Source organism: Trichomycterus rosablanca, chromosome 2 (assembly GCF_030014385.1).
Source record: "Trichomycterus rosablanca isolate fTriRos1 chromosome 2, fTriRos1.hap1, whole genome shotgun sequence".
Classification (NCBI taxonomy): Eukaryota; Metazoa; Chordata; class Actinopteri; order Siluriformes; family Trichomycteridae; genus Trichomycterus; species Trichomycterus rosablanca.
The window spans coordinates 7,415,799-7,438,616 of record NC_085989.1 but is presented as its reverse complement, the minus strand read 5'-3'; the positions used below and the strand labels follow the sequence as shown (position 1 = coordinate 7,438,616).

At 42.4% G+C, this 22,818-nt stretch overlaps 1 protein-coding gene across 3 annotated transcripts in view; it reads right to left on the bottom strand.

Moving 5' to 3' along the window:
- Nucleotides 1-1,447: 1,447 nt before the first annotated feature.
- phactr4a (phosphatase and actin regulator 4a) overlaps nucleotides 1,448-22,818 on the bottom strand; it is a 67,272-nt gene continuing 45,901 nt past the window's right edge. For all 3 annotated transcript variants that reach the window (XM_063010545.1, XM_063010553.1, XM_063010537.1), the window contains 12 exons: nucleotides 22,267-22,443; nucleotides 20,604-20,684; nucleotides 17,948-18,694; nucleotides 16,232-16,633; nucleotides 10,850-11,321; nucleotides 9,859-10,097; nucleotides 8,269-8,425; nucleotides 8,076-8,131; nucleotides 5,173-5,234; nucleotides 4,867-5,004; nucleotides 3,827-3,903; nucleotides 1,448-2,523 (listed from right to left, as the gene is read on the bottom strand). In XM_063010545.1, coding sequence (XP_062866615.1) covers nucleotides 2,508-2,523; nucleotides 3,827-3,903; nucleotides 4,867-5,004; nucleotides 5,173-5,234; nucleotides 8,076-8,131; nucleotides 8,269-8,425; nucleotides 9,859-10,097; nucleotides 10,850-11,321; nucleotides 16,232-16,633; nucleotides 17,948-18,694; nucleotides 20,604-20,684; nucleotides 22,267-22,443 — 2,624 coding nt within the window. In that variant the 3' untranslated portion in view covers nucleotides 1,448-2,507. The remainder of the gene's footprint in view (nucleotides 2,524-3,826; nucleotides 3,904-4,866; nucleotides 5,005-5,172; nucleotides 5,235-8,075; nucleotides 8,132-8,268; nucleotides 8,426-9,858; nucleotides 10,098-10,849; nucleotides 11,322-16,231; nucleotides 16,634-17,947; nucleotides 18,695-20,603; nucleotides 20,685-22,266; nucleotides 22,444-22,818) is intronic.

Here is a 22,818-nt window from a genome sequence, read left to right as displayed (position 1 = left end):
TGAAACAGCATTGTCAGTACCATTATTGCACAACGTACAGTTCTTACATTGCTAATGGTGTGCTTCTTAAAATGACTGTGAAATAATTACAATTAAAAACATCTTTCAAACATCTGGAAGACAGATATACAGTTATAAGAATCTACAGTGAACATCTGTACAAAAAAAGCCAGTGATCATCCTCTGAAACAGTGTATTAGGGAAAAAAAGGTATATAAATGTACCATAAAAGTACACATCAGTATATCAGCTCACAAAATGTTAATAGTTCACAACATAGAAAGTATCTGTACAAACACTGAAGTGCCATGATGATGCTCTGATTGGAAAAAACAGTGTGTATACCAACACTATATGGCTGAAAGTATGTGGACACCTGACCAATTCTAATTGGTCAAACTGACATTCTAAATAGAACAGCCTTCACCTCTGTGGGAAGGCTTTTCATGAGATTTTTAAGTACGTAGGCACTTATGGTGCTTAAGAAGGCCTGACTCGCAACGACGTACCGATTCATCCCAAAGGTGTTCAATGGGACTGAGAAACAAGGCTGTTTCCAAACCAAACTCTTCAAAACTATGTCTTGCTGAGTCTTGCTGAAACAGGAAAGAACCTTCTTTAATCTGTTGGCACGAATTAGAAACCATCTTTCCTTTTTATGACTGATTTTATACAGCTGTTCGCAATGGGTGTGGCTCAAATACCTAAAGTAAAAAATCAGGGTTGGATTGGGAACATACTTTTGACCATATAGTGATGATGAAATAGAAGAGATGGTACCCTTGAGTCTTGAGTCGTAGTCCTGAGTTTGATATGGAAGTGATTTTGATGACATGTATACAGTGAACGAGAGTGGACAGTGTAGAATATTAGCTACAACACAATACCAATTAATTGATTATGAACCGGCAAAGTGGACATCCAACTACTAGCCAAACACGACTGGTAGCTAGTGTAGAGTGCCTATAATACATTATTACACCCTAACCCATACAACTGGTTGATTAATTGATTGTGGCAGAAACCTTATTACGGTGTGAATACTCTGTCCAATTAATTTTAAAAGTGTACAGTTTATGTACGTCCATCTGTCAAAGATCCACAGGCAAACTGTGGACCATGTCCTCCAAATGGCTGTAGGAACAATCTCATTTAAAACACCTACATAATTAAAGTGGCATGGTACCGCAAATGATTAATGAGTGTGTACCGTACAGCAACATGGGTCCTGGGTTTGAGTTTTGTCCTACCTATGCCACTTTGGGAAGTTTTTAATTTGTGGTTTGTGTTGAGCTTGTGTTGTTTACATCAGAAAGGAAAAGACAGTAAAAAAAGGAAAATTTACACTGATCAGCCATAACATTAAAACCACGTCCTTGTTTCTACACTCACTGTCCATTTTATCAGCTCCACTTACCATATAGAAGCACTTTGTAGTTTTACAATTACTGACTGTAGTCCATCTATTTCTCTGTAGTCAATTTATTTCTCTACATACTTCACTACAAACTTTCTAATAGAGTGGACAGTGAGTGGACACAGTATTTAAAAACTCCAGCGCTGCTGTATCTCATACCGGCACAACACACACTAACACACCACCACCACATTAGTGTCACTGCAGTGCTGAGAATGATCCACCACCCAATAATACCTACTCTTTAGTGGTCCTGGGAGAGTCCTGACCATTGAAGAACAGGGTGAAAGCAGGCTAAAAAGTATGTAGAGAAACAGATGGACTACAGTCAGTAATTGTAGAACTACAAAGTGCTTCTATATGGTAAGTGGAGCTGATAAAATGGACAATGAGTGTAGAAACAAGGAGCTGGTTTCAATGTTATGGCTGATCGGTGTATGTATAATGTTGCGGGCACCACCAGAAGCTGTACAAAAGTGTATTCATGTGTCAGCATGTAAGGCACATGTGTGTAGCATGTGCAGGAACCCATATTTATTCTTGCTTTCTCACTCAACCACTCACTCTCAGCCTCTCTCTATTTAACTCACTCACCTCGATCACATTTTGTTCATAATACAAAGATCCCACATAATTGTCATAAATATCATTACCGCTAAACACACTCTACATCCTGATTACAAATATTTGTGTGCATGTGTGTGTATGTGTGTGTATTCAGTGTTTGCATAATCTAAAAAATAGACCGTTTGTTTGCAACCATGTTGCAGGAATCAACCATGTTGGACGGAAAGCCTCGGTGTACCATGAAATCAGTCCAAATTCCAACTTCCAGAACATCTGTGCAGCCTTTTCTGGGATGTGTGCTGTTAGTCATTAGTCCTAGCACCAACTAATGAACCGGCCACACAGCCATAACCATAGAGTCCATTAAAACTTTCCCCCGAGAGGATTGGCACTACACAGCAATACCCAATAATCAAAAAATTCTAAAGTCTTAGATACAGCTGCATCCTGCACTGCTTGGACAGCTTCCATGGTTTATTCTGGAGCTCCAGAATCCTGTCCTCTTCATCCTTGTTGGTGTTGACTAAGGCCGATGAAACCTGAAAGAAGGAAATGATGAGTCTATTTTCATCTGCATGATCATTTATGTCTTAATTTTTAAACTATGCTTAATAGGTTTGGATACTAAGAGACTGTTTATTAAAGGTTTAATTACACATGTACACCTGCTCATTCATGCCCCCCACATAATCACCCACATAACCTTTTTTTTATTTTTTATTATGAAGACACATTTCGAGAGGAAATATGTAACTTTTTGTCCTATTTATTTAGGCATTCTCCCCTTTTTCTCCCTATTTAGTGTAGCCAATTGCTGGGAATCCTAATTGTGCTCGAGTAGGGTGTATTTGCCTGCTCCATACCCCTCCGACACGTGCGCAGTCCTCAACCCCTTCTTTTTCGCACATGAGGCTCATCCACTTCCGCACCGGCGCCTTGGGTCCTTACACAGCGTTCGAAGACCCTACCTACTTAGTCCGGCCTTTTCCCACCCAGCAAACTTGATGGCTAATTTTGGCTGCTGCAGGCACTGCCAATTGTGCCCGCTAGATGGCACCCAGCCGACCGATAGCGGAGCCGGGATTTGGACCAGGGTGTTCAGAATGTCAGTGCTGCTGTGCTAGCGGAATATCCCGCTGTGCCACCTGGACGCCTAGAAATATGTAACTTTTTGACTGTGGAATGGCCGTTGGAGTCAGATGAACTGGTTTGAGTATGTCAACCTGCTGATCTGCTGGAATCTTCATGCACCGCAATAAGATTACACACCAATGGGTAGATTGTTGGGATATCAACTGAAAGGTTGAGAGTTCGAACCCCAGCTCTGCCATGCAGCCACTGTTGGGCCCTTGAGCAAGGCCCCTAATCCTCTCAGCTCCAGGAGCGCCGTACAATGGCTGACCCTGCGCTCTGACCCCAGCTACCAAACAAGCTGGGTTACGCGAAGAAAGAATTTTGTTGTGCTGTACTAAAGCAAAACATGGGTGGCTGATAGTCTACAAAGCAGAATACAGTGCTTCCACTCTGATTGATTGATTGAAATGTCACTACGACCAGATGCTAACAGTAGGGTCAGGATTTGGCAGAAATCCATAAACTGGAATGCAATAACTGTATGCATTGTGCTTTGCCACAAGAATGGCCAGTTGAATAATTACAAGAATGAGCAGATGCACATGTGTTCGTAATAAAATGGCAGGTAAGTGTAAGTCCACAAAAAAAATATATATATGATATATATATATATATATATATATATATATATATATATATATATATCATTTCAATAACAATTTAGGTTTTTACTCAAATAAAAACAAATGTAAATTGTTTTGGACATACCTGGTGTATATCTTGCTCTCCTCATGGACCTGCATCTCTGAACCCTTAAAATCATTCAGCTCCCGTCTGATGGCAGCCTAAAATTTAAACAACCATAAATAATGCAGTCGAGTCAAATAATGGTAATATATTCAAGCCCCCAAAGAAATAAGAATTTATAACTGCAAACTTGTCCGCAGAGTACGAATTTGTTTTAAATTAAGTCTTTATTTATTGGATAATACAGCAATGTGAATGATGTATTTTGTAGTATCAGGCTATTTGTTAATACTGCCACTTTACAATTATTCAACCCCTGCATAATATTGCTGATCTTAAAACCTTCTGCTAGTCTGTATGACATGTAGCTGGGTTACATGATTAAACCCTTGAAAAACTCAAGAGCGACCCTTAATTTGCTGTGATGTCCTATATGAACCCCACCCAAAGATATACACTTGGCATTATTATTATTAGGATTTTTTGTCATGTTTTACACATTTGGTTACATTCATGACAGGACAGGTAGTTACTGGTTACACAAGATTCATCAGTTCACAAATTTAATGTCGAACACAGTCATGGACAATTTAGTATCTTCAATTCACCTCACTTGCATGTTTTTGGACTGTGGGAGGAAACATAATTGATTACCCTAGAGTGGCATTGATGACACTTAAGTCTTTAGGGATCTTCAACATTTAAATATATTGAAATAAAATTAAGATGTAACATTAATGTACAAGACAGAGTTTGCATTTAACTAAACAAAGAATTACTTCCAGTGTTTATGAGGGTTTAAAAACAAAGCTGTGGGTATAACAGTGCTTGATTTCAGCGCTGCTCGACACCGAATCTTTTAATGACATTTCCAAATGTGAAATCTTATTACGAGAATGCCGGCTGGCCTTGTGAGACTGAAAGGTCTATATCTTAGTAGTACAGAATCTGTAATGGCTTAACACTGTGTATGTTATTGTACTGACTAAAACTAAACAGAATCCAACTCAAGTCATGATTTATGATTGCTCATTCTGTGTAACGTATAAGCAAATCATTACCTTATCGGCAGGGGTGAGTTTAATCCAAGGTTTTTCTCCTCGACGGTCAAAGTCTTCCGCAAATGTGCTCTCTACGTACTCATGGAAACGCAGGATCTTCCTTTTCTGGAGCTCGGCTACCGTGGGCCTTTGGGACAACTACAGAGACCAAAACGTAAACTGTTATTATTATTATTCTGTTTCTCCTTGATTTACTAAAACACAGCCAGCGTTAAACCTAGAATGAAAGGAACACCTGTGGACCAGACAAAACATTCAATACATTCTGCATCGGTTATGTGTTTGTGTAGCACTGTTGTGTCTAACCTTTCTTGTAAGTCTGCGTTTGATCTCGCTTCTTTCTGCTCGTCGGTCGGCATCGTTCTTGGCTGAAATAAGAAGCAAGCATTTTAGTTAATAATTAAAAAATAAAAATGCATTTGCCTGCACACACACACAAAATATTCTGTAAAGCATTCTTAGACCAGGTTCACAATGCTAAGCTTTGTTTTACCCATTAAAGCCAGACTTACACTGTGTGCCCATTGTTAGATTAAACATTAAGATTGTTCAACAAGGTGCTTAAGTGGCACAGTGGTCTATTACATTAGCCAATCACTGCTGAGAGTCAACAAGGGGTGCTCACCGGCAGCTGGGTTAAATAACCCACCGACAGTGAACCGAGGAGGGACAAGCCACAAACCACCAGTTTGTTGGGCAGCCAAGACTTATTGATGCCAGAGAACATGAACACTATGGTGTCTGGTATGGATTGACGGATTTTACTAATTTTATTAGGATATTTAAGGTCATATTTTACACAGTTTGTTTACAATTATGACAGATTCATCAGTTATGATTCGTGGGTTTAAGTTTAATGTCAAACACAGTCCTGGACAATTTTGTATCACCAATTCACCTCACTTGCACGTCTTCGGACAGTGAGAGTAAAATGGAACCTGCCAGAAGAAACCCACACCGGAAGAACTACTGTACTACAAGACATAAATTAAATTCAAAATGTAATAATTAATGATTTGTCGATAGTTGTAAATATACACCGACATAACATTATGACAGGTGAAGTGAATAACACTGATTATCTCTTCATCACGGCACCTGTTAGTGGGTGGGATATATTAGGCAGCAAGTGAACATTTTTTTCTCAAAGTTGATGTTAGAAGCAGGAAAAATGGGCGAGCGTAAGGATTTGAGCGAGTTTGACAAGGGCCAAACTGTGATGGCTAAACGACTGGGTCAGAGCATCTCCAAAACTGCAGCACTTGTGGGGTGTTCCCAGTCTTTAAAAAGTGGTATGAGGAAGGAACAGTGGTAAACCGGCGACAGGGTCATGGGCGGCCAAGGCTCACTGAAGCACATGAGGAGCGAAGGCTGGCCCGTGTGATCCGATCCAACAGACGAGCTACTGTAGCTCAGATTGCTGATGAAGTTAATGCTGGTTCTGATAGACAGGTGTCAGAATACACAGTGCATTACAGTTGCAGGGCTGTTTTGGCAGCAAACGGGGGACCAACACAATATTAGAAAAGTGGTCATAATGTTATGCCTGATCAGTGTACACAGCAACATATGAATGAGGGGAGTACTGGTACTTTTCCCCTTTAGTGCACTTAATTGAAAAGCCTTTTTCGAGGCTACTCTTCAATGAGAAACTCGCAATAATTCCGCGAGGTCGGCCAGCTTCACCTACCTCAAATCAATTGGACTTACTGACACTGTTTTTGCATGGTTTTTCTCGTATATTAATGGTCGTAGCCAGTTCGTTCAACTTAAACATTTTCAGTCTCACCCATCTGAAGTTGTTTGTGGTGTCCCACAGGGCTCTGTTCTAGGACCTCTCTTATTTATAATTTACCTTCTACCTGTTGGTCAAATATTTAGAAAACATAAAATCCAATTCCACTGTTATGCTGATGACACCCAACTATACTTATCCACTAAACCTAATGCCTTCCCTCCCACCTTCTACCCTATCTGACTGCTTAGACGAAACTAAAAACTGGTTCTCTAAAAACTTCCTGATGGTTAATACAGATAAAAACCAAATTCTCCTTGTAGAAACTAAGACCACTATCGCCAAAACCAAATCGTTTACTTTGAACTTTAAAAACTCCGTCATTTCGCCTTCTTCCCAGGTTAAAAGCCTAGGTGTTGTTCTTGACAGTCATCTTTCTTTCAAAGCACACATCAATAACATTACACGATCTGCCTACTTCCACTTAAGGAATATCAACCGCCTACGCCCGTTCCTCAGTCAAACAAGTACTGCCATTCTCGTCCATGCGCTGGTAACATCCCGAATTGACTACTGTAATTCAATCCTATTCGGCTTACCTCATAAATCATTACAAAAACTCCAACTAGTCCAAAACTCCGCTGCACGGATTATCTCTGGCTCACCCTCAACTAATCACATCACTCCAGTTCTCAGACAGCTTCACTGGCTCCCCGTAAATTATCGCATACACTTTAAGGTCTTGTTATTCACATTCAAAGCTCTACATGGTCTAGCACCCTCTTACATCTCCGATTGACTCCAATTCTACAATCCCACCCGCACTCTTAGGTCTTCCTCAGCCTTCCAGTTTTCTATTCCTTCTGTCCGCCTGTCGACTATGGGTGCGAGGGCTTTTAGCCACTCTGCCCCTTCTCTCTGGAACACCCTCCCAATCCATATTCGTACTATTGATTGTTTCTCTACTTTTAAATCCCAACTTAAAACTCACCTCTTCAAGCTAGCCTACTACTAATCTTTCAAACTTGATTGGTACTACTACCCCAATATTTGTTTAATAGTGATTACATTTAACTGTTTAGAGATTGTATTGATTTTATTGTATTTATCTTTATTGATTTTTCTATTAGATTTTAATGGTTTACTGATGTCTGTTACTTTCTTGCTTTTGTAAGGTGTCCTTGAGTGTTTTGAAAGGCGCCATAAATAAAATGGATTATTATTTATTTTATTATAAATTTTAGTCAGAAAGGAGAAAATTATGTACTCTGCTGATCGAACTCAAAAGGAATGGGACATTCTGTTTTCTGGCAAGGGAGGAAAAGACTTTATCTTTAAATAGACCTAACGGACTGGTGTGTTTACATTAAGATGTGTACTTTAATACTGGTTGAACTGGGTCCTTTTAGAAATTTAGGGTGACGGGAACAAGAATAAGCCAAGAATAGCACTGACAGTTGCTGATTAGACTGACCTTGCAGAATGTTTCTCTCCTCCAGTTCTTGCTGCGTTGGTCTCTGACTCAACCTCCTGAAAACACACAATATCAAACATGACACACCATGAACGTATGGACACGCCTTTCTATTTTAATCACGGCTACTCATGTGTGACACTATATTTATTATCTCTGACAGCTGAGAGTCAAATCTGCACTGTGTATGTACCGTGTGAGAGCGGTGCCGATCATGTTGCGCATGGCCTCCCACTGCTCCTGGTTCTTCCAATGGCCGTTTTCTTGCCCCTGTTTCTCCTCCTTCTCCTGCTGTTTATCCAGCTTCATAGCCAGAGTGTCCTTTCGTTTCACGCGGCTCGCCAAACCAGCTAGGACACACAAACGATTGAAAAAACATCACAGCTGCAGTTGGTAAACATGCCAACTAAATTCGTATTTGTAAAGTCAGGCACTGATATGGGATGAGAAGGCTTGACTCAAAATCTACAGTCCAAATGATCCTGAAGATGTATAATAGGGTTGTATAAGGGATGGGTAAGCATACTTAATATATTTAAGTATGTGGACACCTGACCATAAGTTTGTTGAACTTCAGAGATTCTACATCGTGTCTGCCTGATTTTTTTTTTTGCATTTTCCCCAATTTTCCTCCCGATCTAGTCGTATCCAATCACCCGATTGCATTATGCTTCCTCACTACTGATGCTGATCTCCATCCTGATTGAGGAGAGCGAGACTGACACACGTATGCAGTAGCCGACTGCATCTTTTCACCTGCATGAGGCGAGTTCATATGCGGATCAGCTTTGTGTACAGAGAGCCACACCCTGATAAACGCATTATCCCTCGACTCTGTAAAGCCGCCATCGATCAGCCAGCAGAGATCGCAATTGCATCAGTTATGAGGTCCTGTCCGGCACCCGCACTGAAAGAACAACAAGCCAGTTCGTGCAGGTGCCCAGCCTGCCGGATGGCAGAGCTGAGTTTCAGACCGACGAGTTCGAAATGTCAGCTCTGGTGTGCTAGTGTGTTTTCCTGCTGCGCCACCTGAGTGCCCCTATTTGAATCTTTTGACTTATTAATTAAAAGAGTATTTGTAGGGTCAGGCACTGATATGGGATGAAAAATCCAAAATTGGTCCAAAATTAAGTCATCCTAAAGATATAATAGGTTGACTAATCCTAGACCTCGTCACTGCAGACATGGTACCTAACTATGGGTCTGTCTGAAACCCTAGTGAGCTGCCTTGCTGCCTACTGCCTACCTAGGCAGCTGCCTAAGTTAAAAGGATTCCAATATGACACTGACCTTAAAAGGCAGATTATTCAGATGCTCTACTTAGCAGTTTTCGCTTACTAAGCTGACACAGTTAGCCTCAGGCCATTCAAACCAATGGGTTAAGGCGGCATAACCTGCTAGCATGCCAGCTAACATCTTGCACAGTGTACCATAAACGTTAAATGGTCACTGACAAGACCGAATTTGCAAATAAATGACACTTGCGCAATGAGAATTTATTTACATTTGAAAAGAACTCCGTTAGATGCTTTGCATTCGTTCGCCATATTTGTCATTTTTTTTGTGAAAAGTTGTGCTGCACTGAATGCTGGGATTGCATTCACTGCTAAGGAAGCATCAGATGCTCCCTCGTTATTCAGTCAGATTATCCTTTAGATTTAAGGCACTTTAGCAGGCAGCATTTTGAGGCAGCTAAGAATTTAGACAGCCTTCCTCTCAGCTCACTAGGTTTTCAGACAGACCCTTTTTTATATTTAACAAAAACATAATTAAAGCATCATACTTATGGGTACATCCTCCTCCTCCTCATCTGTGTCGTCGTCTCTGTATACGATAGATCCATCTGAATCGCTTTCCTCCCCACTCTCTTCAGCATCTGCATTTTCAGGGATGACTGTGACCGCAGGATCACCCACCAACCCCAGCCTGCTCCTGGGTTCTAGTTCCACTGGCCAGGTTGGTCGAGGAGCTGGGTTTAGCTTTCGTAGCTCTTCCTCCATGTCAAAATCATCATCTTCAGGCCTGAGAAAACAATAGAGAGTGGAAGAAAAAAAGATCGTAACTGTGGACTTTTGGTTCAACATAATAAATCAATGTATAAATGGGAAAAGGTCTGAACTGCAGACAGGCCAGCCTAGCACCTGCATTATCTGATTACTAAGCCATACTGTTGCAACATGTAAAAAAATGGGGTTTGGCATTGTCTTGCATTTCCCCCCAATTTTCCTCCCAACCTAGTCGTATCAATTACCCGATTGCATTAAGCTTTCTCTCAACTGATGTTGACCTCCACTCCTGACCGAGGAGAGCCGCGACTAACACACACCCCCTCCGACACGTTTGCAGTAACCGACTGCATAATTTTTACCTGCATGGCATGGGAGTTCATATGTGGATCAGCTTTGTGCACGGAGAGTCACACCCTGATCAACACATTATCACTCGACTCAGCCAGCAGAGGTCGTAATTGCATCAGTATCACCTCCGGCACCGTTCCTGCAAACGAGCCAATCATTGTTCGTGTAGGCGCCCAGACTTCCGGTAGCAGGGCTGAGATTCAAACTCACGAGTCTGAGATGTCAGCTCTGGTGTGCTGGTGTGTTTTACATAAGCGTATTATTTATTTTATCGACTTGATTGTAAGTGGGTGTGGATTAAACACCTAAACTTAATAGTTAAAGTAGTGTCCACATACATCTGACCATAAAGACTAGGTTCCTTAAAAAAATGTAAATTTGATTAGCATTTAAAGTAAAAACTGAGAGCACACTTACAGTCTAAGCGGCTCGAGGGTGACGGGAAGCGAGTTGCGTACGCTTGTCTCAACCATGATCTCATGTGGTAACTCAAACAGCGCAGAGTGGGCTCTCCGGTTGCCATCTGGACTTGGGTTGAGAGGGCCAGGGCTGGTCAGCGCCCGCTGGATAAGGATGTGCAGGGGCAAAGCTGGAGGATGGGCGGGTGGCTCGGTGGTAGGGCTCGGAGGGTCCACTATGGTGCGAGGAGGAGATGGGGGGATGTGGGTAGGTACAGGAAAAACCACAGAAACAGGAGAGCCAGGGATTTTGCTGTCCTCTGATTGGGGGATGGGTAGGTTAGGGGAGGAGCTTCTGGCAGGGAGCTCGATATGAACGGACGAGACGTCTTCCGACTGCCTCTTAGCGATAGGTGTCATCCTCGTAGGTGGAACTGGAGGAGAACGCTTGGCCGGAACTGGGTTCGGGACTGGCAGTGACAGAGATGCGTCTATTATTCAGAAAGAAAGAAAATAATTGCAGATTTGTTGAATCAGAAAGAAGAAACGTTAAAGCTAGCAACATACTTTTTATTTGGATTTGTTTGGCGAGGATCCCTCCTAAGACGCTCTTTACTTAAGCACAGAATAGTTTCGACTTTCCCAACAGGAAGGCTATCCACATTATTTTGAAAAGTGTCTGTGCACATGTGTGTTTTTTCTATTAAAAGACCATTTTTCAGGTTAGGTAACTCCATCAATGTTCCAGTTCATCCCAAAGGTGTTCATACAAGTTGAGCTAAGGTACGATCTGTGCAGGCCACTGGAGTTCAACCACGCCAAACTCATCCAAACCATGTCTTTATGGACCTTGCAAAGCATTCCCCGAACTGGCACCAACATTTGGATGCATGTTTATTTATTTATTAGGATTTTAACATCATGTTTTACACACTTTGGGTACATTCATGACAGAACAGGGAATAACTGGTTACACAAAATGCATCAGTTCAAGTTTTTTACTGTCAAACACAGTCATGGACAATTTTGTATCTACAATTCACCTCACTTGCATGTCTTTGGACTGTGGGAGGAAACTGGAGCACCCGGAGAAAACCCACACGGACACAGGGAGAACATGCAAACTCCACACAGAAAGGCCCCCGACCACTCTAGCTGGGGGACCTTCTTGCTGTGAGGCGACAGTGCTACCCACCAAGCTGCCCTTGATGCATGTAGTTTATTGACACAATTATTGCACAGACATGATTGTCTGAGGGATGTCTGAGGGATGTCTGAGGGATGTCTGAGGGATGTCTGAGGGATGTCTGAGGGATGTCTGAGGGATGGCTGAGGGATGGCTGAGGGATGGCTGAAACAGCCTAGCCATTGGTAGGTGCACTTGTCACTGTGGCCTCTCTATCTGCTAATCAGGGTCCTTACACAGCGTTTAAAGACCCCACCCACATAGTCTGGTCATCCCGCCCTAGCAGAAACGTGTGTGCTGCAGGCACTGCCAATTATGCCCGATAGATGGCGCTCAGTCGACCGCTGGCAATGCCGAGTTTCGAACCGAGGAGTTCAGAATCTCGGAGCTGGTGTGCTAGTGGAATATCCTGCTGTGCCACCTGGGCGCCTGCTTGGACGTATTTTTTGTAGCTGAAGTACAAAGGTACACTGCCAGCTTTACGTTACATGTAAACATTGGGTACTTGTAAAAACATATGACACTGATTATGATAAACGCTACGCCTTGGGTTAAATGTTTTACATTTAGTTAGTTGATGAAACTGTGAACAGATCAGTTAATATTAAATACACACTAGAAAAGCAGGATGGAACATACTGTATCTTCATCTTTTAGGTTACATGCAGACAAACATGGAAAAAAATCTGTATCAAAACGATTCAACGGTCACATGCAATGAGATGATGGTGACACTAATGGTCATTGTATATTAGTTCAGGCTCACATCCTGGTCTTAGCCCAAAACAAATGATCTCTCTGATGCTACTAACGGAGAGCACTACAGAAACAAGAGACAAGCATTAAGGCATGCATGATCTGGGGATGGATACGACTAATACACTCTTAGGTGTTACTGACTGGCACGTGTTGGTGGCACCTGGGTAAGGCAGGGAGCCGTGGCGACAGACATAGCTGGGAAGGGAAAGGTAAGTCCCACGTTCAACCTGCCATCTCCAGCTGGTCCAGTACGGAGGATGCTGGGATTTAGCATGCATGTGTGTTGCTGAGGAAAATAAGGGCAAACATCAAGGCTGGAGTGTTTCAGGTGTTGCATTAATCAACCTTCACTATACACCACGTAATGCACATCGCCAGAAGTATGTGGACACCCTACTATGAGCTTGTTGGAGATCCTATTCCAAAGCTGTAGGAGGGCACTGAGATTGGACACATAGCAGAAATTAGAAGAGGTGTCCACATACTTTTGGTCATGTAGTACATTCGTTAAAAGTGAAATTGAAACTTGTAAAATTGTATGTAATTTTGTTGCTTTTACTAACATAATTAATAAATAAACTATTCATATTGCTTTAATATTTGACAATCAGAACTAAATGGGACTGAACCTGGCTGAGTGCATCTATAAATGGCTTAACACTCATGTGACATTGACACTGCTCTGATATCTAGCATGCTGTGCCCACAGGCTAGAAGTCCAGCACTGTATTCACCAGATATGCTGAAATGTTCTGGACTGAAGCTGTTGTCTCACCACAAGCAGAGCAACTCAAATTTAAAGCCTACAACATTGTATGGATTGGGTTGAGTTTTGTATGTTTGTTAGTTTGCCAGACTGTCCATCATCTACGCTAACCTGTCACTCATTTTATTCTTATCAAACACTTTAACCTAAACAAAAACCTTAAAAGCTAGTTGAACAATACATTCAAATTAATAGTTCACTAATTGTTTTAACTGTGAAAGTGTTTTTCCCTTTTATTTCTTCTCATCTATTGTATTTCATTATGGGTGTGTTCGAAAACCTAGTGAGCTCTCTACACAGGCAGCATTTTACGTCATCCTATGCGTGCTCCCGAGAAGTAGGCTGTTCGAAATCCTAGATGCCTTAATATGCTCACTGCTAAGGTGTCCTAAAATTTCAATGTTATTTTGACTCAAGAACGAGTGAGCATCTGATGCTGCTTTAGCGGTGAAGGCAATCCTAGCATCCATTGCGGCACAACTTTTCTCGCAGAAAAATAAAAAACAATTTTCCAAACGTAAATAAATGATTATTGATTTTTAATTTAAATTTCAGCCAATTTAACCATTTTTGGCACATGAAGGGAGATGTTAGTTGACATGCTAGCACGTTGTGCCACCTCATCCCATTGGTTTGAATGGCATGAGGCTAACTGTGTTAGCTTAGTTAGTGAATCGCTGTCTTAATAGCGCGTTCGAATAACCTGCCTTATAAAGTCAATGACTTATTAGAATCCTTTCTACTTAGGAAGCTGCCTATGGAGACAGTAAGACAGCAAGGCAGCTCCCGAGGTTTTCGGACACACCCTATGTGCCATACAGTTTTAATGGAGAAAGGACTGCAGACAGGCCAGCCTTACACCTGCACTCTCGTCCTATCCAGCCACACTGCTGTAACACAGAATGTGCATGTATGTGCCTGAGACAAGTCTGCGCCTGCCTGCCAAAATGATGGGTTCTGATGTTTTAGTCACACCTATTTATATGGTCCCAAAATTGCTGCAATAGTTTCCTTTCTTGCTCCAACAGGACATCATTATAAAATACTGACATGTTGGGGGTTTTGATGATCATTTATTTAAAGCAAAACCATTTCTTCTATATAAAAAATATTGTCAATATTGTCAGCTTCTGCCATGTATTACTATAATTTATCAGAATATCTCTTTTACAAACAAAATAAGCTAAAACTATTTACAGTGCTGAAAAGTAGGCATTCTAGGCTTTTATTTTACAGTCTCTTGGGGTTCAGGGCTGAGGTTTAGGAGTCACGGTTTGGTACTGATGGAACATCCGATTGCTCTGACATGACGATTGCGTTTCTGTGCCGCACAGCACAAAACAGAATAGATGCATGTCAACTAGATGCTTCTGCTGAAGTCTGATGAGAGTGCACATCTGGTTGGACCAGAACAGGTGATTTGTGCCTGAAAATAGACCTGTATTAAAATCCCTCACAGCTTCATGAGCACTGAGATCTGAGCTTGAATAACCACATACTGGTATTTAATATTATAATATATACACATTATGTAGCTTTGCCTCTTTACACCATCTCTTTGAGGTTCCTTTGTGTGTCTGCTTGTTGCAAACGGAATCAATTCATTTAATATTTTAATATATATACATTATATATGATATATAATAATATACATTTTAATATATTTAATTATTTAATATTCATATTTTATTAATCACACTATCATACGTGTGTGTGTATATAATATATATTATAAAACGGATAGTTCCGGTCCTAAAATCTGATTGGCTGAGCCGCGTTCTAAGCCGTTGTAAAATCCCCGATAAACTCACACCTATGACCACCTCACATCATTCCATATTAATACGCCACTGAAAAGAAAAAGTTAATGTTATTTTCGCCCTCATGTTGCCTAGCAACACTGTTAATCGAACTACCTGGCGTCGCGGAAGAATGCTTTATTGTAAGTTTATACACAATAAATACATTTATGATTAAACATTGTTGTATTTTATTATATTTTATGTTGACCGCCGTTTTATAAAAGCAATAAGCCACTCGCGTCGTGTCAAAAACGTCATCCCCGTGATAAAATCACAGTAACGCACGGCCTCTCGTGGCTTATTGCTTTAATATACAATAAGTATTAAATTACATAGTTAAAGTATTGATATGTATATACAATTAATTTATTAAAATTAATGTGTTTATTTTATGTATTTATTTAGTTGTTTTGCGGCGTGGGCCTTTTAAAAATGCTTTATTTATACCTAAACATAATTGTATCACCCTTTTTTTATATTTAGGGGGCGCCACAGCGGAGGTAGTCCGCATACCAGACTTGGCACACTTTTTATGCTGGATGCCCTTCCTGATGCAACCTGTGTATTTTTATCCGGGTTTGGGACCAGCACTGAAAGTGCACGACAAGTGCACCTTCCAATGGCTAGGCTATTTTGGCCACGCCCCGCCTTCCTTCCTTCACGAACATTAACCAATCTTGTCCATGGAGTCACATTACCAACCAATAGCACCACTACTTGGATTTGAACCCTGGATCCTCGGATCTCAGCCATAGTGTGGTAGCAAACTTTGGTAGGTCCTTCACTGCTCCGCCACCCGACCCTATTTTATCATAATGTTCGTCCATTTGTTTTCCCACCACCTGATTCATGAGCGGCCAAAGCAAAGCAAAAGCAGACCGGACTCACCGTGCAGTGCTGTGTTGCTGTTGCGATGGGTGGGTTTGGGAGGCGGCACAGGTGGCATCTTGGGACCCCCTTTGGGATCGGAGGTGGCAGGAAGAGTATTAGAAATAGGAGCTGAAGGGACAGGGGATGCAGAACGGATGGAAGGTTCTAAGGAAGCAGGTGACAGAGGACGTAAGGAGTCGTCCACCGGCATTAGGGAGACGGTGCGAGGAGGGGGCTTTGCGATAGGTGGAGCGGAGGACGAAGAGGTTGAGGACACTGATGACGAGGAGGACGATGAGGGTGATGCCTGACCAGAATCTGAGGAAGACATCAGCCATTTCGGGGGGAGGATGGCTTGCTTGGGTAGAGGCACCGGCTCCTTCACTTCAGGGGTGGGAGTGAAGCGCACGCCGACGGAGCCTAGGACAAGGTCAAAGGTTACACAGCATTAACAATGCACCAAAATCGTTCTTTTAATACATTAAGTCACAATAAGCTTTTTTCTGACGATAAGTGTTTTCGACTTCGGAAAAGCTGATTCTTACAATTTCTCAGCACCCCGAGCTGTAACACAAGTTTAAAAGTGAAACAGTAGGAAAATCTGGCTAAACACAGATACATGTGGAGCTTTCAGAGTAAATTCCACACAAATGAAGATTCGTCTCGTATTCGCACTTTGATCACAAAGATTTCGAGTTTAGGGGACGTTGAGTTACAAGGTACCACTGTACAACTTTTTGGTGCATTTCAGAGGAAACCCACACAGACACTGGGAGAACATGCAAACTCCGCACAGAAAGGACCCGGACCGCCCCGCCTGGGGATCGAACCCAGGACATTCTTGCTGTGAGGCGACAGTACTACCCACCGAGCCACCGTGCTTCTACATCAGACCTGGGCATTGTACGGCCCGCGGGCCACATCCGGCCCGCATGAGGTTCGTGGCAATTAAAAATTAGACGTAAATAAATGTACATCATGCAATATAACAGGATTGTGTTTGAGGATCGCTGTTCTGGTACTAAACTGAGAAATACGAGTACATGAACGATGCAGAGTGTCACACCTGAAGCTTCACTAACTAAACTGCAAGCAACAAGGACTTTTTATAAAGTTTAACACAAACAGAACTGAAGCAGTCAGGACCAGCTTTGTGATTTTAATAAGAATATCCAACAGTAACAAAGGACTGAAAAATAAATGAGGTAATTAGACTCAAAACAAAATAGTGTAAAAGTTAAAAACCTGCACATTTTGTTCACATTTTTTGCATTTGTTTGTTTAAATAGTAAAATAATGTTGATGTTTTTTATCTGCCTACTTCTAATTGTCTGATTGTAACATCTAAACATTAACAACTTATTAGAACTGTACAATTTACTGCTTTTAATAAAGAGTGAGCGGTTGTAGCCTAGTGCTTAAGGTACTGGACTAGTAACCAGAAGGTCGCTGGTTCAAGCCCCACCACCACCACCAGGTTGCTGCTGGCCCTTAACTAATATTGAGCAGAATTAAGTTCACCTTATTGGTCCGGCCCTCCACAACAGTCCCAGTTTCTTATGTGGCCCTTTCGAAAATGTAATTGGAGCAGATAAAATGGACAGTGAGTGTAGAAACAAGGAGGTGGTTTTAATGTTATGGCTGATTGGTGTATATCTGTATATGTATAAATGACCAAAACAGGCATCCTTCTTCTAAAGCCCAAAATAAAAATGTGGGGTTATCAATGTCTACCTATGCGGGTCCTGGGGTCGTCCTCGAGCTGTGTGTTTCGGGGTAGCGTGGTCCTACGTTCAGCTTCAGAAGCCGGACGTATTCTCTGGCCCACTTCAGACGAGCTCTTCTGCAAGCCGCTCCTTATATCCATCTCAGATTGAGGCCTGACCGGCTTCTCAAAGGACAACTGTTTGACTGGCTCAGGCTTTCGTTCCTCCCTTCTTTCTTTCTCTTCTCTCCATTCACTGTCGGGCCTCTTGTCTCGATTGTCCCGTCGCTGAGGTTCTTCTCGTCTGTCATGTTCTTCCCTTCGTTCTCTCTGATCTCTCCTTTCTCGCTCATCCCTTCTTTCCTCCCTCCCCGGCTCCTCTTTATCTCTCTTGACGTCTCTAATTTCATCTCTCCTGTCTCTGCGATCCCTGTCTTCTCTCCGGTCTTCACGTCTGTCGCGTCTGTCCCGGTCCTCCCTTCTTTCGTCGTCCCTCCGTTCACGGTACCTTACCTCGTCCTGGCTGTGTCGGTCTCGGTCTCGCTTGTCGCTGTCTGATGAGATGCGCATGCGAGCGTCCACGTCCAGGGGTTGCCGGTTGCGGGTGACGTCCGACGCCGTCCGTATACGGCGTTCGGGCTCCAGTGTGAGCAAGTTCTTTCGTTCATCGCCATGTGTCCTGACCTTGATCTCTGGGGCGGTCTCTGGTACCCGGTCTCCGGATACAGGCAGTGTGTGACCGTTCTTTACTGAGGGAGCTTTCACGTCATTACTCTCTGTAAAACACAATCAAAACACAGTAAACAATCATGAATACTAGTGAAAAATAAACACACAGCAGCGTTAACATTTAAACTGGCTGTGTGAGATACACTAGTTCATGGTGGTCAAAATATAAACCTAAGGAGCACTCGGGTGGCACAGCAAGATAATCCGCTAGCACATCAGTGCTAAGATTCTGCGCCCCTGGGTTCAAATCTCAGCTCTGCTACCTGTCGGCTGGGCGCCCTTTGGCAGGCCTCCAGTCTGCTAGTCTGGAAAGACCAGACTAATAAGGGGTGAGGTTATCAACACTGTAAGCACATTGGTTGCCCAGGGCACCTTTACAGAAAGAGGAGCACAGAGATCTGGGCGTGGCTTATGCGCAAAGCCAACCTTACACGCAAATCCACCAAAGTAAGGGAGAATAAGAAGGGATTGGTGGACTGCGCACATGCTGGAGGGAGTGTGTGTCAGCTGAATATACACCCTCCTTAGATGCCATCGGGGTGGTCCCCAGCAGTGGACTGGCTTTTGTTGTTTTTGGTTGAGCGTGTAGCCACTGATGCACCGCTGCTTTCACATCATAATCAGATGAAAATCTTCTTCCTCTTAAAGCTTCTTCGAGCGTCCAAAAAGGTGAAAATCAGATGGCACTAAATCCAGACTATAACGTCTCTCAGTCACGACCAATTGCTCCTCCTCCCACCCTCACCGTTTCCAATCCAAAATATAAAAGTGCAGAAACTTTTTGAAGATCCCTCATATTTTGCCTTGCTGGTCCACAGTAGCATAGATGGTGCGCATACGTATTACTGGCCGCCTCTAAATGTAAGGGTATAGCGTGTATAATACAAGCTTGAATTGGGGATATGCTTGTGTGATGGGCTCAGTAAAGAAATGCATTATGGGTGCATAGGTATACACCACTGTGGAATGCATTGGTGCAAGTTCATGGGCGAACAATTGGCCTTGTGTGTGTGTGTGTGTGTGTGTGTCTGTGTGTGTCTAGTGGGCTTGGGTGGGGGGGTGGATCACATGGAGTCTAGTGTGGCTCTGTACTCGATACAGCTCAGTGTGGGAACCCAATACTGGCAGGTGATAAGAAGCAGTAGCAGATTGGACACGTGTCGGAGGGGGCGTGTAGTGATCCGCTCTCTTTGATAAGATCAATGATTGTGTAAGCCAGCGTGACCCACAATTCCATGATTTTTACCCTGACCCAGACAACACAAACAATGCATTAAAATAAAACACAGGCGCCCAGGTGGCGCAGAGGAATATTCCACTAGCACACCAGTGCACAGATTATTCTGAACACCCCGGTTTGAATCTCGGCTCTGCTACCGCCATCTAGTGGGCACAAAAATCGGCCTCTGTGTCTGCTGGGTGGGGAAATGACCGGACTAAGTGGGTGGGCTCTTGAAACACTGTTCAAGGACCCTTGTTAGCAGACCGAGGCACCTGTGTGGAAAGTGGATAAGCCTCATGTGCGAATCCACCAAAGCACAGGCATAAAAGAAGGGGTCTGCTGAGACTGCACGGGTGTCGGAGGGCGCATGAGCAGCAATATACCCTGCTTGATGCATAAATAATTAAAAAAAAAAAAAAAAAAAAAAAAAAAAAACCTCAGATAACAATCTGGTCCCACTGTGGTTTACAAGATCCATGTACTGGTTTGTGTACAAGTTCATTTTATGTTTTGTGCCTGTTAAAATTTGTTTATTTAATTATTATTATTTTATTATTCTCTGTGACCCTGGTGTAGGCGGCAGTGGATTTACAATTGGGAATTGGACATGACTAGATTGGTAGATACGAGGAGAAGCCGTGTGTCATTTATTTACCCTGTAAAATGTATGTGCTTCATTCCTAATAAGATACATATTAAATTGCCGTGTGTCCATGCTCTCAGCGCTACCGTACCGTTCTCTGGGAGTTCTTTTAGTAATCCTTGGTCTATCAGCTCTTGCCGGGTCCTTCTTATTGAGATTTTTCTTTCCAGGACTGCAAACAAAGATAAGAAATTCAATCAGAACCAAGACAGCTAAAAGTTAGCAGAAGCTGGTACGACCGATTGCTTTCTTTCTTTCTTAAACATAATCTCGTGATGGTGGCTTGACAGGAGCTTCAACATCATAGATTGTTTAAAGGTCATTTATCCTGGTCAGGGTTGCAGAAGGTCTGGATTTATCAGGAAACACTGGCCGCAGGACAGGAATACCCTGGACTATTAAGAAATATTCCTCAAGAAATAGCCAATCGCCAATAAGGTTCAGATTTCAGCTCTAGAATACAAATGAGTAATCGCAGGTAGAAAAACGTGGAGATCTTTGAATATTCTGCATCCCATTCTAAAACAAATGCCAATATATCAGAGTTCTCCCAACCACCCCCTTGGCAGTCTTTATATTTTTGGATAGGCTATTTACAAGATTATGAAGAGTCTATGTGCCCATTCAGTAAAAAGAGAACTTGTGTAGTCCTTTTATACTCAATCATTTTATTTTTTCCAATCTTTTGATAAATTGTGCACGTTATAGTTGGGCCGATGACAATCAGTCATAATATACGTGTTAAATTCAGCAGGTATGCTCAGACAAGAAGACTTTGATCAGGGCTAAATCAGTATGACCCGATGACTGAGTTGAAGTATCTCTGATATAGCAAGGGTAGCTCACAGGTACTGTTGTGAGTACATACTAACAGTGGCCCGAGGAGCGATGAGCCACAAACGGAGCCTACAGTTTGCTGGGCGGCCAAGACTCAGTGATGCCAAAGGACATGAAGGCTATGGTGCTGGACCAACAGAAAGGCTAATGCAGCTGAAATTGCAGATATTTTAAATGCTGCTTATGAGGCAGATATGTCACAAAAAGTCCATCATAACATCATAGTGCTTGGTGTGGCATAGTGACAGGTCAGTTGAAGTGCCAGAGTTAACTCTTGTCCGTTGGTAACCCTTTAATGGTTGCACCAAGAAAATAATGTTTAATGTTTAATGTTTGCATTTCTTAGTTTCTTGGGACTATACCAAAAACAAACAATTAACATTTTTAACTAGTGTACAAAGTATTTTTTAATGAGCCTCTACCAAACAGTTGAGATCATCACTAAAATGATGCAACATAAAGGTTAGAGTGGCTGTTTTTTAACACCATCTACAATTATTTTTGAGTTTAACATGTCAATCAAGGAGTATTTATGGCCCAAACAAGATTATTTTTACCCAAGTATTTAGACACAAAGTCAGCTCCATTAAAGGGTTAAGAGCACCTGTAACGTGCACACGGTCACTGAAACTGGACATCTGGGCAATGGAAGAAGGTCGACTGATCAGACGAATCCTGTTTTCTCCAATACCCTTAGTTTTGCTCCAAAATCATGACCTATTCTTGGTTGGCTAATGCCACTTACACAGAATGACAGAAAAAAATTGCATTCCTCCAACCCAGATACCAGAAACAAGCTCTCTTGGACACCTGGTGACGTATGGCTGTGGCATCGTTGGGTCAAACAAACAGCTTTTAAATTAAAAAGAATTGATCCGTAAACTGTGTAGTTTTAAACCAAAGTGGGTCAGACCTACCCTCAGAAGTCTCCTTGAACTTTTCGCTGGTGTCCTTCTTCTTTCTCCACTTCCACGGCTTAAAGATCTTGCCGAAGTTGGAGAACTTGCCTTTGTGTTTGGCCGGGGGTGTGTGTCTGCCAGTGTGGGAGCCATCACTACCTTTTACGCTGTGCTGCTGGTCCTCGACTTCAACATCTGCAGGAAGGAACGGAATGGAAACCTTAGTAAACGTCAAGACTTCGTTATCTCTGCCTGACTATCTCGCAAGAACGGAATGTGCTAGACGACCTGAAAACTGGAACGAGACATCAGTTTTGCATCAGCGCTCATCCTACATTCTGTGGGCAAGGGTGAAGAAATGATCAGGTGATAGTGGAATGATGTACTGTAAACAACGTGTGCTAGGGTATGCGAATGGAGGCGTTAAATAGGACGTGTCCATGAGACTCGGCGTACAGCTGATGTGCTACATTTCTTTCACGGGTTTGAAATAGTGTGGAACGGCAGCAAGGTACAGAAATCAAACATTTCAGAAAGGAAGATCAGCTCTGGAATACAAATGAGTGGTAG